The sequence below is a fragment of the Giraffa tippelskirchi genome, chromosome 4, assembly GCF_054371585.1.
Source record: "Giraffa tippelskirchi isolate mGirTip1 chromosome 4, T2T-mGirTip1v1.2.pri, whole genome shotgun sequence".
NCBI lineage: Eukaryota > Metazoa > Chordata > Mammalia > Artiodactyla > Giraffidae > Giraffa > Giraffa tippelskirchi.
Genome location: NC_137278.1, coordinates 200,340,545 through 200,357,154, shown reverse-complemented (window position 1 = coordinate 200,357,154; position 16,610 = coordinate 200,340,545). Strand labels below are relative to the sequence as shown.

Here is a 16,610-nt window from a genome sequence, read left to right as displayed (position 1 = left end):
AGAAGGAAATGAAAGAGGATGAGATGGTTGGATGGCATCACCGATTCAATGGACATGAGTTTGAGCAAGCTCTAGGAGTTGGTGAAGGAGAGGGAAACCTGGCGTGCTGCAGTCCCTGGTTTCAAAAAGAGTCCATATGCTTCTCATAACTGAACAACAACAGCAAGTATCTAGAAGGATATCAGATAAGCATAGTCCTTGGGAGAGTTGAGAAAACAGTCACTTAAATAACTGTCTGTGCTCCATGGCTCACAGAAGAAGCCAGTTTGGATTCCAACAGTTGCTAATAAAGGGAGGAGCAGCCAGGAAATATCTGAGACAAAATTTAAGCAACCGGAGAAGCTCATCAGGATTAGGAGACTGAATAAAAAAACAAATGAATAAACAAGGAGACCAACCACCTGAGATTAAAGGACTGCAAGACTTGCTCACATCCTGATCTTGTCAGACTCCACATTTGAAGTGTTATAACACCCTTCATCAAATCCTCTGGGGTTGAGACACATAGTATGATAATCTCTATGTTCCATCCATGCTGCTGCAAATGGCATTACTTCATTCTTTTCATGGCTGGTAATATTCCATTGTATATAAGTACCACATCTTCTTTATCCATTCACCTGTAGATGAACATTTAGGTTGTTTCCATATCTTGGCTACTGTAACTAGTGCTACTATGAACACTGGGGTCCAAACTGTAGTTGTTGTCTGGATATCTGCCCAGGAGTGGGATTGCTGCATCCTATGCCAACACTTGCTATTGTCAGACATTCTACTTTTGGCCAGTCTCATGAGTGGGAAATAGCATCTCGTTGTTTTTAGTGAGTATTTTTTTTAATAATTTGCAATTGCATTTCTTTTTTTGTGCATCACTCTTTAAGTTCTTTGCCCATTTCTCTTTTGGGTGGTTTATGTTTTCCCTGTGGATTTGTAGTATTTGTTATACATTTTGAACCTAATGATTCATCTGTTACTAAGTGGCATCTTGAGGCAATTCTAGTACATTCTCTGCCTACACATAACCCACCCCACTAAAGTAATTTATTTCATTTTTTAAGTCATTTTCATCTCTAACATTTTATGCATCCGTCATGACTTGATATAGATACATATATACACCAAAAGCTAAGTTATTTTAAACCAAGTTGCAAACAGTTCTACTAAATACACAGATGCATTTTATATATATTCCTTCTATCCCTAAGCAATCTCTTCCCTCAACAGAGGACATATTCTGGATTTGCCTAAATTACAAAGAACTTTGGAATGGCCATATCTGGACATGGCTGTGTTCGTTACAGTTACTGTTACCTGAAGATCAACCAGTCCAAATGCCCTCTTCACAGAGGCTTTCTCTGCCCTACTGGACAACAGAACTGCTTAAAATGAGCTGACCAGTCCTTTAAATGAAACTGGATTTGTGATTACACTCTAACAGACCAACAGAGCTGTCAACAGTGCCTGTGCTCATGCATTGGCAATAGTATCTTGCAAAGGGAATATTAGCTTAAAAGACATTCTAAGAGCAAATAATAGTGTGGTAAAACTATAGAGAGTGAAAAGCTGGCTTGAAACTCAACACTGAAAAAAGATCATGGTCCCATAACTTCACGGCAAATAGATGGGAAACAATGGAAACAGTGACATGTTTTATTTTATTGGGCTCCAAAGTACTGCAGATGGTGACTGCAGCCATGAAATTAAAAGATGATTGCTCCTTGGAAGAAAAGCTATGACAAACCTAGACAGTATATTAAAAAGCAGGGACATCGCTTTGCCAAGAAAGGTCCATGTAGTCAAAGCTATGAGTTTTCCAGTAGTCAGGTACGGATGTGAGAGTTGGACCATTAAAAAGACTGAGTGCCAAAGAATTTATGCTTTTTAATCGTGGTGCTGGAAAAGACTCTTGAGAGTCCTTTGGACTGCAAGGAGATTAAACCAGTCAATCCTAAAGGATATCAACCCTGAATATTCATTAGAAGTAGTGATGCTAAAGCTGAAGCTCCAATACTTTGTCCACCTGATGTGAACAGCCAACTCATTGGAAAAGACCTTGATGCTAGGTAAGATTGAAAGCAAAAGGAGAAGATGAGATAGTTAGATAGCATCTAGGCAGCAAAAGATGAGATAGTTAGCATCACTGACTTAATGGACACAGATTTGAGCAAACTCCAGGAGACAGTGGAGGACAGAGGAAGCTGGTATACCGCAGTCCATGGGGCTGCAATGAGTCGGACATGACTTAGTGACTGAACAACAACAACAAAATTATAGGAATGAGGAGAGTTTCAAATTTTTCCTAAAACATCATCATTGTTAAAGTTGACTCTGTGCAGTTGCCATATGTTAGGATCATGACGTTTTTATGGCTTTTTTTCCCCCCTTTTCTCTAGTCTCCAGATATCCTATAATAGACCTTTGTGTGTCAGTCACTCAGTCCTGTCTGACTCTGTGCGACCCCATAGACTGTAGCTCACCAGGCTCCTCTGTCCATGGGATTCTCCAGATAAGAATACTGGAGTGGGTTGCCATTCCATTCTCCAGGAGACCTTCCCGACCCAGGGATCAAACCCAGATCTCCTGCATCTCAAGCCGATTCTTTACTGTCTGAGCCTAGAGTGTGGATACAGTAGACCTATACTATATTAATAATTAAAAAAATCATAATGAGAAACAAAACCAAAATGTGACCCACTGTGATTACAAGGATTCTTGGTTTCTCAAGTAGGTGTTCACCTCAAGAGGGAGAAATCAAAGGCAGAAAAGTTTGAGGGCCTTTCCCATTTGTAAGTTTTTCAAAGTCAGTTTGAAAGTGCTAGAAACCTGCAGGCTCACCCAGGATGGGGGCGGAAGTGGGCACATGCCATAACTGAAAGCGCAGAGAAAAAGTGCTGTGATGGAGGAGGGGGATCAGGATGGAGTGAGGCGGCCAGCTTCAGGGGGGGGTCCTGGAGGGGTTTTTACACCTGCCTGAGCAGGGCAGCAGGCACGGGGAATGAGGGCCAGGAGATTTGGTGCACGAAGCCTCGACTGTCAGCCTCTGACGGACTGTGGGTGGGTTGTTCAACCTCACTGTGAAACGCAGGTGACGTTCTGGGTTGTCGTGAGCCCCAAACACAACAGTGTCCTTGAAAGCACTTGGTAGACATTGAAGCTCCCTTTAATAACTCGTGTGAGTTATTATTAGTGGGAAAAGGGCGCCAGTGCTAGCAAACAGCAGAGAGAAAAAAGCTGCAAGCCAGGGCCAGGACAGGAGGGGTGCACATGGCAGAGAATGGCGCACGCAGCATGGGAACCAACCCACGCCTGTCCCACCTTCTTCACTGTGACTGACCCAGGGCCATCTTCCTGGGGGACACCTTAGGACATGGCATTTGGGGGTAAGAATACTCTGTTCTTGCGTTGTGTCTAAAGTCTAATGAAGCTATTCCTCATTAAATCTTTTTTTAAGATTTTTTTTAATGTGGACCATTACAGTCTTCATTGAATTTTTACAATACTGCTTCCGTTTTATGTCTGGTTCTTTGCCCTGAGCATGTGGGAACTTAGCTCTCCAACCAGGGACTGAATCTGCACCCCCTGCATTGGAAGGCAAAGTCTTAACCACTGGACCACCAAGGAAGTCCCCTCATTAGATTTCTTTGTGCAACACTAGGTTAAAAGGGCACCATGTCATCTAGAAAGATGCATTTTGACAGGTGGAAACTTAAAACCAAACGAGGAAGGATTTTTTTCCTACCCCAATGCCCTCAGCTTCTGGAGGGGAGGGGTGACACCACCAGATATTGTTAACAAAGAAACTGGCCTCAGGCTGGTGTCCCTCACTCAGCTGCTCAGCTGCCCAAGATTCCAGTGACCCCAGGGACAGACAAGATGACCTGTGTTCTCTCTCTCACACACCCCTAAGGCTGCACTGGATGATCTTTCTTTCCCCTAAAAGGTAACTATACACTGTCTCCCTTTAAACCACAGCTCACCAGCACACACACACCAAATTGTAACATGTGAGAGGAAGTGTGTACAGTAACAGGCCTTACTTGCCACCCCACCCCCAGTTCCTAATCCCAGGGACCACAAATATGGTGGCAGTTTTCAATGAAGAGTTAAGGCCTCCAAAGCAATTCTAATTTGCAGTGACTTCTGCTTGGCTCTTAGAAACCCCCTGCTTTGGGAAAAGGCTCATTACACTGGTCGGGTAGCTCTTATGAGATCCACGTTACATTTGTGGCTACCGAGACTCAGACCGAATTCCCCAGAGTCTGGAATGGTATATGGCGAGACTTTTAATATGAGTTTCAGAACTGGTTCTTTTTACATGTCTCTCCGTGATTGCCAATGGGGGGAGGGTGAGTGCACACCCCCTACAGGGATATTTGTGTGTGTGTGTGTGTGTGTAAGGGGAAGGCTGAAATCATATTCAATATAATAATTTAATGAGTGCTTGGAAAAAAAACCCTACTGACTTCCTTTGCAAACTGTAGAAAATAAAGTCTGATAGAACTCTTCTTGGCTCTTGAGGACGTGCAAAGACATCTTCCTTACTATGGAGGGCATCCAGAGCAGAGACAGTGAGGTGTTCACGGTCTGTTTATCAGATGGGGGGTGGGTGCTGTCTCCATTGGCCATGTGGTCCTGCTCTGGCTCACTCACACTTTGTATTTAACATCATCTTGCAATGGAATTGTTCTCAGTGTTGTGTCATCCGGAACTATTGCCTACCAATAGCCACTATTTTTCTCCTATATCTAATGCCACCATCTATGGTCTGAATATCTGTGTCCCCTACCAGACTCACAGGCTGAAATCATAGTAACCCCCAAAGGTGATACCAGTAGGTGGAGTCTTGGCAGGTGATTAGTGCATGAGGATGGAGCCCTGCTGGGTGGGATCAGTGCTCTTATAAAAGAACCACTGGTGATTCAGTGGTTAAGAGTCCGCCTTGCGAGGCAAGGGACAGAGGTTCGATTCCTGGTCTGGGAACTAGATCTCAAATGCCTAGGAGCAACTAGAGAGCCTGCACACTAATGAAAGGTCCTGCACGACGCAACAAAGATCCCAAGTGTGGCAACTAAGACCCAACACGGCCAGAAATAAACAAAAAAAGCACACAGGCCTCCGGCCCTTCCACCACGTGAGGTTACGAAGCAAGGTATCTGCTCCCTGGAAGCCCACCCTCACCCGACCACTCTGGTGCCCTGATCTCAGGCCTGCAGCCACCAGAACAGAGAGCAACAAATTTTAGTTGTTCATAAGCACCCGGTCTGTGGTATTTTCTTATAGCAGCCAGAATGGACTCAGACACATTAGGAAAAAGGTACTGGTGGTATAAAAACAGAAAGAATACAAGGTTTTACATATAGTATATTCTCAATTTTATGAAAAAAATCTTTTACTAATTTATAAGTTAGTATGAGAAGCAGTGTGCTGTAGTTGGAGAAAGCATGGGCCTGCAGTCAGAAGAACTAAGGTGTGGATATAGTCTCTGCTACTTACTAGCTACATAAACTCTCTGCTCCCCTGTTGTCTTATCTGCAACATGGGCAGGGTGGGGAAAGAGGTACATTTATTTCAGGAAAGTTGAATTAAATTAGAACTAATTTAAGTAAAACACTTTGACAATAGAAAGCACTCAGTAACTGATCTTGTTATTATTCTGAGGAAGGACTAGGCAGAGCCAGATTCATGGGCATACAACTGGGGCCACACAACACCTGGTACCTAGCAAGGGCTCTGAACTTGGTTTAAAGCTGGGCTGCAGCCATCTTAAAATTCGTAATAATTTTTTAACAAGGGGCTCCACATTTTCACATTGGGACTTGCAAATTACATCACTGGTTCTGAGAAAATACACACACACACACACACACACACACACAGAGAAGACTGAAAAGCAATACATCAAAATGTTAACAGTTTATCTGTGGGTTATTTTAAGGGTGATTTCTATTTCATTGCTTATTCTTCTGTACAGTCTACATTTTCCATTTTGAATATATATTACTTTGTTTTTGAGGGGAAAAAAGTGAACACATGTTCTTTTATAAAACAGTTCTCCCCATTTTGCAGATGAGTGAAACCAAGGTAGCAGATAGATAGGAAATGACTCACACCAGGGCACATTAAGACAAGGGCGGGGGAAGCACACCCCTTCTGGTTCTGCTCCTCTGGTCTGAGTTACCAAGCGTCTCCAGCACGAATGTCTCTGGGCATCTGACCTGGTCTGGGGAACCAGCTCCACACTCTGCAGCGGAAGCCCCAGATCCCTGGCCTGTGAGCATGCACACAGGCTGACTGCTCTCAGAGCTTTGAAAGCAGATGCTCCCAGAGGGCTTCCAGCTGAGTTGTGCATGAGGTAGCTGTGCACACTCTAGATGCTGTGAGAAGAGCGGGGAGGACCTGGCTGAGCAACTGAGGGGCTTACCTGGGGGTCCAGCGGCTAAAACTCCCAATGCAGGGGCCCCAGGTTCCAGCCCTGGTCGGGGAACTAGATCCCACATGTCACATGCCACAGTGAATATGGAGATCAAAGATCCCGCATGCCACAACTAAGACCGGTGCAGCCAAATAAATAATTAAAAAAAAAAAAAAAAGCAACTGAGAGCACTGAACACAGTCTTCTCAGTCAGGTTCTTCACAAGGAAAATATGAAGGCTCCTTTGAACCTCCTCCCCACCCGAAGGTGTCCAGAGGTGAGCAGTGTGAAGGAGCAGGGGATGTGAACGCAAGGGACAATCCCACTGTGTCCCCACAGTTCACAGTATTATGCATCTCTGACAAAATCCCACCAAGATGGTTTCTTTACTTCACACTCACAGGAGCCCAGCCTCCCCCGTGCTCTGATTTTCCCTCCTCCACTTTCTCTTCCCCTCCTGTGTCTCTTGGCAAGTATCCAAATCAGAATTTTTGGTGCTCTCCCCCACCCCTGCCCCATGAATGCCCCTTGAAGGTCCTCACAGTTCATTCCTACTTCACCCAACCGTTCCTCCTCCAAGAACCAAGCCTGCTCTCAGCAGCCCTTTGAATCGCCACAGACTAGCAATCTTTAAGGACCATTAGAACTCATCTCCGGTAGAATTTTCTAGGCTCAGACTCGAGACTCTGGGCTGAGATCAAGAGAATAAGGGAAAGACTCGGGGGAGCTCAACAGCGAGGCTCATGCTGGTGAGAGTCACATGAAAATTAACATTAGCTCCATTATGGAGTCCTTCTCACACCATCCAGGCAGGTAGTTAGTTGGCTTTACATCCATGATCTGACTTAGTTTAATCCTCACCATGATCTTGATAAATTAGGTACTAAGGCCCCCATTCTTACTGGATGAAAAGAGGCAAAGTTACGTGCTCAAAACACAGCTAGTCAAAACCCACAGAACATGCAACACCAAGGTCGAGCCCCATTTCACACCTCGGACGTTGGGTGATCATGACATGTGACATAGGTTCATTGTTTGTAACAAATGCACCCTAGCAGCAGGGATGTGACAATGGGGGAGACTGTGCTCTGTGTGTGTGTGGGCGAGGAGCGGGGAGGTCTATGGGGACTCTCCACACTGTGTGCACTCAATTGTGCTGTGAACCTGAAGATGCTCTAAAACATAAAGTCTATTAAACACAGACAGATACAACTAGTAAGGACCAGGAGTTAAAACTAGGTCTGTCTCCTGCTGTATAGCACAGGGAACTCTGCTCAATGGTATGTGGCAGCCTGGATGGTAGGGGAGTTTAGGGGAGAATTGATACATGTATATGTATGGCTGAGTCCCTTCACTATTCACCTGAAACTATCATGGCATTGTTTGCTAATCAGTTATACCTCATTACAAAATAAAAAGTTTAAAAAAAAGCAACAAAAGAAAACTAGGTCTGTCTCCTTAGGTGATGGTGAGATACTGTCTTCAAAAACTCGTTGAGCTGCATTGCACAGGCAGAAATAATGATAGTGTGTGTGTGTGTGTGACATCCTATTATAGATCACACTGGTGTGTCTGTGTGCGTGTTAAGTAGTCACCACGAAGAAAAGAGAAAGAACTGGAAAGGAGAAGTCTTAAACCGAGTCCTGCCTCCATCACCTGAAAGTAGAGTGATCCTGGGTTGGTCACTCTGATTTTGGTTTCTCCATCTGTAAATTGCAACTAGGTCGTTGGGAGGGGAGGCTCAAATGAAATAAAGTGTGTATAGAATACTCTGAAATCATAAGCAACTTTCCCCATATTGGTGCCCCTCCCCACATACACACCCGTACATACCCACGCACACTCACATGTATACATCCATGGGATTGAGGGGTAACCAGGAACCTCTGCTTCCACCTTCCCCACTGAGCCACCAGCCACCTGTAACACGGAATGGCTGGACTGGCACTTCCATCTCAGTCTGTGAGCTCTGACTTCCAATCTACTCAGAACCCGCAGCAGTACCATCTGAGCCTTCACCCCCGCCCTCCCCGCTGGTATCGGGGCTGTGTGCGCAGCCCTCGTACCCTCACACCTGCTCCCTTGGGGCACCTGCTGGCCTCACCCTTCCCACACCCTACCCAAGTCCTGGTATGACAGTGACATGCAGATGTCTGTCTGCAGTGTCTGCAGACTCTGTCAGCAACGAGGCCCTGTGGACCAGTATCCCATCTGCTGCTGGGGTAAGCAGTCATGATTTTGACTGTGCTTTTACAATCGCCTTCTTCCCATTCTCTCTTTTTTTCCTAATGTGTCATTTCAAGACTTGAAAAACTCCACGTGATCCTGTGTGACTTGTGATTACACAGGCCCAACACACCCAGAGGTGCTTAGAGGCGTATAAACCACGCTATCTGCCCGGAATTCCAGTGGTTCCCAGGAGGCACCTTAGGGATAACTTGAGAAACAGATGGTGGGTCAGCAGGGACAGAAGCAATGTGATCCTAGGGTCCCACCAGCTTCCCTTTCAGCCGCTTGACAGTAATGTCTCTACAAGGTTTCATTTAAGAAAAGATCCCCTTGCTCTTAAGAGTCTGAAGTCTCTCTCTCCTATGACTAAGAAGAGAAGAGCTATTCTTATCCCTGAGCCACCGAAAGAGTGCCAGGTGCCTTTTCATCACAGAGGTGAGAGATGTTTTGTGCCAGTGTGAGGAGAACCAGGTATTAATCATTCACGGAGCTCTGAGTCACAGTTAAAATTCCCGTACTCTGAATGCAAAAGAACAAAGGGGAATTTTACTGACCACAACCAAGAGCATCCCCAGGCCTCCTGGGGCATTCCTGTGAGACCTGCATGCCTTGGGTTCCTGCATGCCCTGGGTTCCTATTCATGTCAAATCAACCTTCACCTAATGAACATCCATCGTGAGATGCGCGTCCAGGATGGGAATGTTTAACAGTGGTGGCCATTGCTCAGCAATGCTTTGAAAATGTGATTTTTGCTTCAGAAGCTCCTGGCTGTTGTGCAATATGGTAGCTACCAGCTACTTAAATGTAAGTGCATTAAAATTAAACAAAATTTAAATTCAGACTCTCAGTCACACTAGTCATATTTCATGTATATTTCATATTTCGAGTCATATTTCAGTCCCTACATGTGGCTAATGGCTGCTTTCACCAAACACTGAAGATGTAAATGCTCTGTTGGATGGTGCCAGAGCCACTCAACCTCATTCTTAATGACCCCTTTGGCCACCTGGGCTCCTCATCAGTCCCTGCACTGGTGTATGCCTGCTCAATTGTTCAGTCGAGTCCAACTCTTTGTGACCCCATGGACTGTAGCCCACCAGGTTCCTCTGTCCATAGGGTTCTCCAGGCAAGAATACTGGAGTGGATTGCCATTTCCTTCTCCAGGGGATCTTCCCAACCCAGGGATCGAACCTAGGTCTCTTATATCTCCAGCACTGGCAGGCAGATTCTTTACCACTGAGCCACTGGGGAAGCCCTTAGAGATTCTTAACTTTTACTAAAATTCAGACCTGGATCTGAGATCGTATACTGTTACACAGGAAGTGTTCGATATAAACACACTTTAGAAACAGAGTTTAAGAGCTTTAGGGATGTTAGGAATCCTCTTTTGTGACAGCATTACTTTTCAGGAGGGAGAATGTAAGATCCAGAGAGGTTCAGTGATGTGCCTGAGAACACACGGTGACTCAGCACACACGATCCCAGGTCACTCAGTTTTCACCCAGGGTTTGTCTCACCAACTCAGCATTAAGGGGTCTCCTCACTGCAGGACCCAATAGCTCTCTCTGCCTCCTACATGGGAAGACAGCCCTAGGGTCTCTTTATGGGCCCCCTACTCCATGACCACTTTCTGAGTTGCTCTAAGTGTTTACTTACCTATAAGTTCAAGCACATTAAAAAAAAAAAAAAAAACATACTTTCCAAGAGGCAGTTTCCCTAAAAATGCCCCATGGGCTTCCCACTGCAGAAGTCACCCTGGCAGTAAAGAGAAATAGACTGAACAGCCTCCGTGTAGGTACAGTTTCAGTATTACAAGCAAAGGTCAGAAGCACTCTTCACTACAGCTTAACTTGCCATGTGTGTCACACAAGGGCATGTATTTTTATTTGATATCATATTATCTTTGCAGGGCTTCCCAGTGGCTCAAATGGTAAAAAAAATTTGCCTGCAATGTGGGAGATCCAGGTTCAATCCCTGGGTGGGGAAGATCTGGAGAAGGGAACAGTTACCCACTCCAGTATTCTTGCCTGGAGAATTTCATGGACAGAGGAGCCTGGTGGGCTACAGTCCATGGGGTCACAAAGAGTAAGACATGACTGAGGGACTAACACTTTCACATCTTTGCAGTAGGGGCTCAGCTGTCACTTCTCAAGTGGGAATAAGACTTGAAAGACCTGGTCTGGCATAGAAAACAAACTTACAGTAACCAAGGGGGATGGCCAGGGGGAAGGAGAGATAAATGAGGGATTTAGATTTAATACATACACACTACTATATAAAAATAGATAAACAATAAGGACCTACTGTTTAGCACAGGGAACTATATTCAACATCTTGTAATGACCTATAATGAGAAAGAATCTGAAATATAATATACGCATTCAATATCTTGTGATAATCCATAATGGAAAAGAATCTGAAAAGGAATGGATAAACGTATAGTATAACTGAATCACTTTCCTGTACCCCTGAAACTAACACAACACTGTAAATTAATTATGTTTCAATATTTTTAAGTTTATAGAAAATAAATACATTTTTCTTTAAAAAAAAAAAAGACATGGTCTGGGAACTTGGACCTAGTTGTGATAATGAAGACTCTAGATCCTCTTTCTGTTTAGAAACAGAAGTCAGCAGATTGTACAACCTGCAGGACCCAATCAGGTCCATGCTCTGTTTTTGTGAATAAAGTTTTATTGGAACATGGCAACAGCTCTTTATTTACATGTTGTCTACGGCTGCTTTCAGGCTGCAATAGCAGAGCTGAGACAGATGTACTAGATTAACAGAAACTGGAGGGCCTATAACGGTAAAAAATATTTGTTCTCTGTCCCTTTTATCACTTTACAGAAAAAGTTTGCTGAGCCCTGGTCCAGGGAGATCAACCATCTCCCAAATCCTGCTTGCTATTTACTTCCAAACGATGCTTATGAGGTAGGGAAGGTCCAAATCCAAGAATATCTTGCCAAACCAAAACCATTACTGTAGCCAATTACAGCTGTTTCCTTTTAAAACCAATGTGCTTTTAGTAGGGGTTTGGAGGGAAAATATCTTCAGGTGCTTTTCTCTTTTGCATTTTTCTGTTCTGATTTCCCCTCTATTTAACCAGATGTATCATATTGTCTAAAGGATGACTGAGATTGTTACAAACAGAACTGCAAGGAGAAAGGAATAATTGATATTTTGCTTCTTACATTCAAAATAAAGTTTTCCACTGAGACTATATTTTTGATAGCCAAGTTTTGTTGAGAATAAGGATTTTTTTTTTAAATATCAATTTATTTGGCTGCATTGGGTCTTTCTAGGTGGGGCTAGTAGTAAAGAATCCGCCTGCCAATGCAGGAGCCCCAGGAGATGTGGTTTCAGTCCCTGGGTGGGGAAGATCCCCGGGAGGAGGGAGTGGCAACCCACTCCAGTATTCTTGCCTGGAAAATTCCATGGACAGAGGAGCCTGGCGGGCTACAGTCCACGGGGTCGCAAAGCGTCAGACACGACTGAGTGACTGAGCACACGTACAACATTAGGTCTTAGTTGTGGCATGCAGGCTCTGTGGTTGCGCCATGGCATACGGAACTTAGTTTCCTGACTAGGGATGGAACCCATGTCCCCTCCATTAGAAAGGGGATTCTTAACCACTGGACCTCCAGGGAAGTCCCAAGAATGAGGATCTTTTAAATGTCTTTATTTCCTTTTTGAATTATTATCAAGGTATTCCACATAAAGCAAGTCCCGATCAAACAGAAAGAGAAAGAGAAAGCCCACCTTTTCTGACCCAAGGTTATGTGGGTTATGGGAAGAAGAGAAGCAGAGAAAGAGAAGGCAAGTGTTCAGACGTGAGTCCCAATCTCTGCTCTCTGAGCTGAAATCATGGGTGGGAGCACAAATCCGAATTCAGATCTCCTGAATCCAGATCTGAATCCAGATCTCCTCTTTGCGCTTCTGTTTCCTCGTATGTGAAGCACGGGTCGTGGTATCACCTGCCCTGCAGAACTGGAATGAGAACTGAGTGACTGAGTGAGTGCTAAAGTGCTTAGAATAGTGTTGGTCACTTAGTGGCATTGTAGTGGAGGTGTGGGGGGTGGATGTTGCTGTAGATTTTGGAAGGAAGGCTCAGCAGATGGTGGGCTCTGTCTCTCACTCCCACTTTGGGGTCTGGAAGGAAGTCACCCTAAAGGGTGCCCCCGCATCAACCTGGAGCAGTCCTGTCAAAGCAAATTTGTCACCAGAAGTGGGGCTGGGCCTGGCCTTCATCAGAAACTCAGGACCAAGAGCCAGGTGTCTGGTAGGAGGGTTTCCAGAGGGAACCATCTTGGGGGGTGGGGAGAGGGGCGAGGAGACCACTGATCTGAGACCACCCGGAGAGGAGCTCATGGGAGTCACAGCAAGTCTCAGGTGGTCCAGTCACCACTAGAGTCCAGATGGGGAGAGTCAGCAAGGGAGCCCCTGGGGTTCTTAAGAGCAAAGAGAGAAGGACCAGGAAGTACTCTGGCCACAGACACCAGTCACCAAGGCTGTTCAGCAGGAGCCAGGAACAGACCCAGTCGGGGTCTGCTTAGCAGCTCCAGAGTAGAAACTAGCAGAGATGGACAGGCCATCACTCCTCTGCCAACAAGCATACAGAAACCACACCCCTCTCTTGTGGGGGAAGGGAGTAGAAAGTGGAAAGACTGTGCATTCTCTTCTTAAAAATATTTATTTATTTATGTGTTTGTGCCAGGTCTCAGTTGTGGCATGCAGACTCTTAGTTGCAGCAGGTGGGATCTAGGTCCCTGACCAGGGATTGAACCCGAGCCCTTTGCATCGGGAACGCAGAGTCTTAGCTAGTAGACCACAAAGTCCCAAGACTGTGTATTCTATCTCGAGTGGACTGTTTGCTATTTAATTTAAATGCAAGTGTGTCTGTTAGATTAGGTGGAAATACAGCCCTCATCCCACGGTCCACCCTCCCTCTCAGCACCTGTCCAGCAGGATGGGGACTTATAAACACATTACATCACCTCATACAAGCAGAGAAGTTGCCCTTTTACTGCTGTGTTTGAGGGTAGTGGGAGTACACTTGTGACTCTGCCCTTCTCCCCCCACCATTAAACTGGGTTATACATTTCATGCGGTCTCTCACGCCCACACACACACAAGCTGGTGTCTAAAACCAGCTTTGGGAACAAACCAGAGGCGTTTCTGGCTCTAAGGTAAACAAGAGGAAGAAAATCTTTCCAAAAAAAGACTCATTCTTGGTAGCTTTATTTTAAAAACAAGGGAAATGCAACTCCTTGCATAAACAGAATTTAAAAGTACAACTTCTTCCTCCTCTCTTTCTAGCTAATCAAGGGAGAAAACGACAACCAAACTGTCGATACAAACGTATTGTTCACACACTTAGTAGAGTAAGGCTTATGTTTCGGGCCTATTAGGTAAACAACAATTTTTTTAACTTTAAGGGGCAGAGGGAACTAAGGAAAACAGAAATCCCTGAGCCTCAATCTTGGAAATAAGCTGGAGGGCCCCCGGCCTTGGTGACTGGGGACCCTATTTGGCTCCACCAGCAGGAAGCCAGATGGTGTCTTCAGGCTGTTTCTCAATTTCCGGGATAAACCCACAGGATTTCTCTGCCAGGAGTAACACTCTTGCTAAAAGCAGGATGGGTGACCTCAGATAGCTCCTCTGGGGCATTGGGGCCACTGGGGTCAACGGTGCTGTCGCCACCGACTCAAAAGGCCACCTGCCAATGTGCCACATGCCATTGCCAGGAGCATACACGCACACACACATACACACACGTATATGCACGTGTATACTCCCCAGGAGCCGAGGCCAGCACGGCATCCCACATCAGACAGGCGTACAGCATGTCTGTCCGGCCGCTGGGAGGTCTCTCCCACCCAGAGGAAACGGCAGAGACCAGACGGCAGGGCCTGGAGCCCACGCAGTCTGACCAGCGCCCGGCCGGTGAGAGCAGCAGGATGGAACCAGAAAGAGGGATTGTCGACCCTCAGGTAAGTCCCCCTGGGACAGAGGGGAGAGGGGCCGGGGGCAGAGGGGGGTGCTGGGGAGTAAGGATGGACATTCTGGTACTGGATACTCTCCCCTTGCGCCGGTTTATCCCTTTTCTCCCCGTCTCCCTGCCGGACTCTCCACTTGTTCTGAAATGTGTGAGAAACGGACTGTTTGAATCCCTCTTGGGCTCCGCTTCCTCATGTCAGTCAAAGTTAATTATGCTGCTGTTATCAGAAGACGATTGCACATCCCTCCCGGTGCTTTTCCCCAAACCCCAGAGCTTCTGTGAGGGCTGCAGGCAGTTCCGCTCCAGAGAAGAGGAAAGAGAGGAGTTTGGGGTTAGGGAGGGACAGTTGGCCAGCTCTGCATAGGACAGGTTGGAAGAAACTAGAGCCGTTCCCCCATCTCCCGATAAAGCTCTCCGGTGCGGGACAGAGCGTCTCCTTCCAACAGTGCAAGATCAGGAGGAGGTGGATACCTGAGCCCCTTCCCAAGGGGATGGGTGTGGAGGCATCAGCAAGTCCAGTCCAGCGCCACGGGAGGAGGCAAAGGGGATTCTGATGAGGAGGGTCAGGTCACTGGGACTTGTACTTTCTGACCTTGTCTACTAAACAGAGTCGGACCATAGAGGTTGAATGAGGACTTTTCAGAGTCCAACAACTGAAGGATGGAGGAGTCTGGAGATCAGGAATTTGTGACCACGGGATCTGTTCTTTGAGCAAAATCTTAAGCAGCACCCCGGTACATGCTTCACATTGAAGCAGAGCTGTAGTGTGTGTTGGGCCGGGTTGGGGGGCCTCCGCCTTGGCTCCTCCACTCCTGGGACAAAACCGGGGAGGTCCTAAAATTGCCTGGAAAACTGTACCCAAACTGCTGATGCAGTAGCATCTAATCTCTGTGTCTTCTTCCTTGTCATCCATCCAGATGCGGTCCCATCTCGGGTGGGCTGCTCCCTCCACCAGTAAGGCTCTTGTCCTCCACTGGTTTCCTAACACATTCAGGTCTCAGCTCAAATGTCACTGTTGGGGAGAGCTTCCCTCCTCTCTCTCAGGAGGAACCTCCCCGGATTTGTCCTTGCGTGTGCGTGTTTAGTTGCTCAGTCTTATCTGACTCTTTGCGACCCCATGGACTGAAGCCTGGAAGGTTCCTCTGTCCATGGGATTCTCCAGGCAGAATACTGGAGTGGCTGCCATTCCCTTCTCCAGGGGATCTTCTAGACGCAGGGATTAAACCCCGGTCTCCTTGCATTGCAGGCAGATTCTTTACCATCTAAGCCACCAGGGAAGCAGTTACACTGCCTGTTTATTGCTTATTCAACCTAATCGCTCTCACTAGGATGTGAAGTCCAGGCCAGCAGGACCTCCTGTTTATTCACTGGTGGATCCCTAATGCCCAGGGCTGTACTGGGTACACAGCCTGTGCTCAAAAAATACCTGTTAAATAGTCTACGGCCATACCACTCTGAACACGTCCGATCTCATCTGATCTCAGAAGCTAAGCAGGGTCGGGTCTGGTTAGTACTTGGATAGGAGAAAATACCTGTTAAATGAAACATGAGTTAGAGGGGATTAACTCTAAGGTCATGAAAGACTCAGGGCTCCAACCCAGGTCTCTGACACAGGGATGTACCCTTTTTGTACTTCATCTGGTTCTTACTTCCACTGGATCCTAAGTAGCTGAGGAAGCAGTATTGCTCATTTTCAGTCTCTGAAGAACGTATTTCTTATGTGCAACTGGGCTAAGCTATCCTAAGTTACAGGCTAAGGACTCTGCACTTGGGAGAGAGGTTCAGAAAGAAAGAGGCAGATAGGGCTACGGGGGAAGCAGGGTCAGCCAGACCCTGACAAATGTCTCCACCTCTTGGTAAAGTGTCTGCCTGCAATGCGGGAGACCTGGGGTCGACCCCCAGGTAGGGAAGATCCCCTGGAGAAGGAAATGGCAACCCACTCCAGTACTCTTGCCTAGAAAATTCTAT

The 16,610-nt window shown here is 46.2% G+C and overlaps 2 protein-coding genes across 5 annotated transcripts in view; one reads left to right on the top strand and one right to left on the bottom strand.

The window, feature by feature from the left end:
* The window catches only part of LOC145546643 (uncharacterized), a 135,983-nt gene that overhangs the window by 52,919 nt on the left and 66,454 nt on the right, over positions 1-16,610 (bottom strand). The gene's annotated exons all lie outside the window — the stretch shown is intronic.
* The window catches only part of NINJ2 (ninjurin 2), a 75,848-nt gene continuing 71,665 nt past the window's right edge, over positions 12,428-16,610 (top strand). Inside the window, exons 1-2 of one of the 3 annotated variants that reach the window (XM_081594094.1) lie at positions 12,428-12,474; positions 14,444-14,634. In XM_081594094.1, the coding sequence (XP_081450220.1) occupies positions 14,488-14,634 (147 nt within the window). In that variant the 5' untranslated portion in view covers positions 12,428-12,474; positions 14,444-14,487. Of the gene's footprint in view, positions 12,656-13,832; positions 14,635-16,610 lie in introns of those variants that run through there. The other 2 variants (XM_081594093.1, XM_081594092.1) reach the window with 2 other exon arrangements.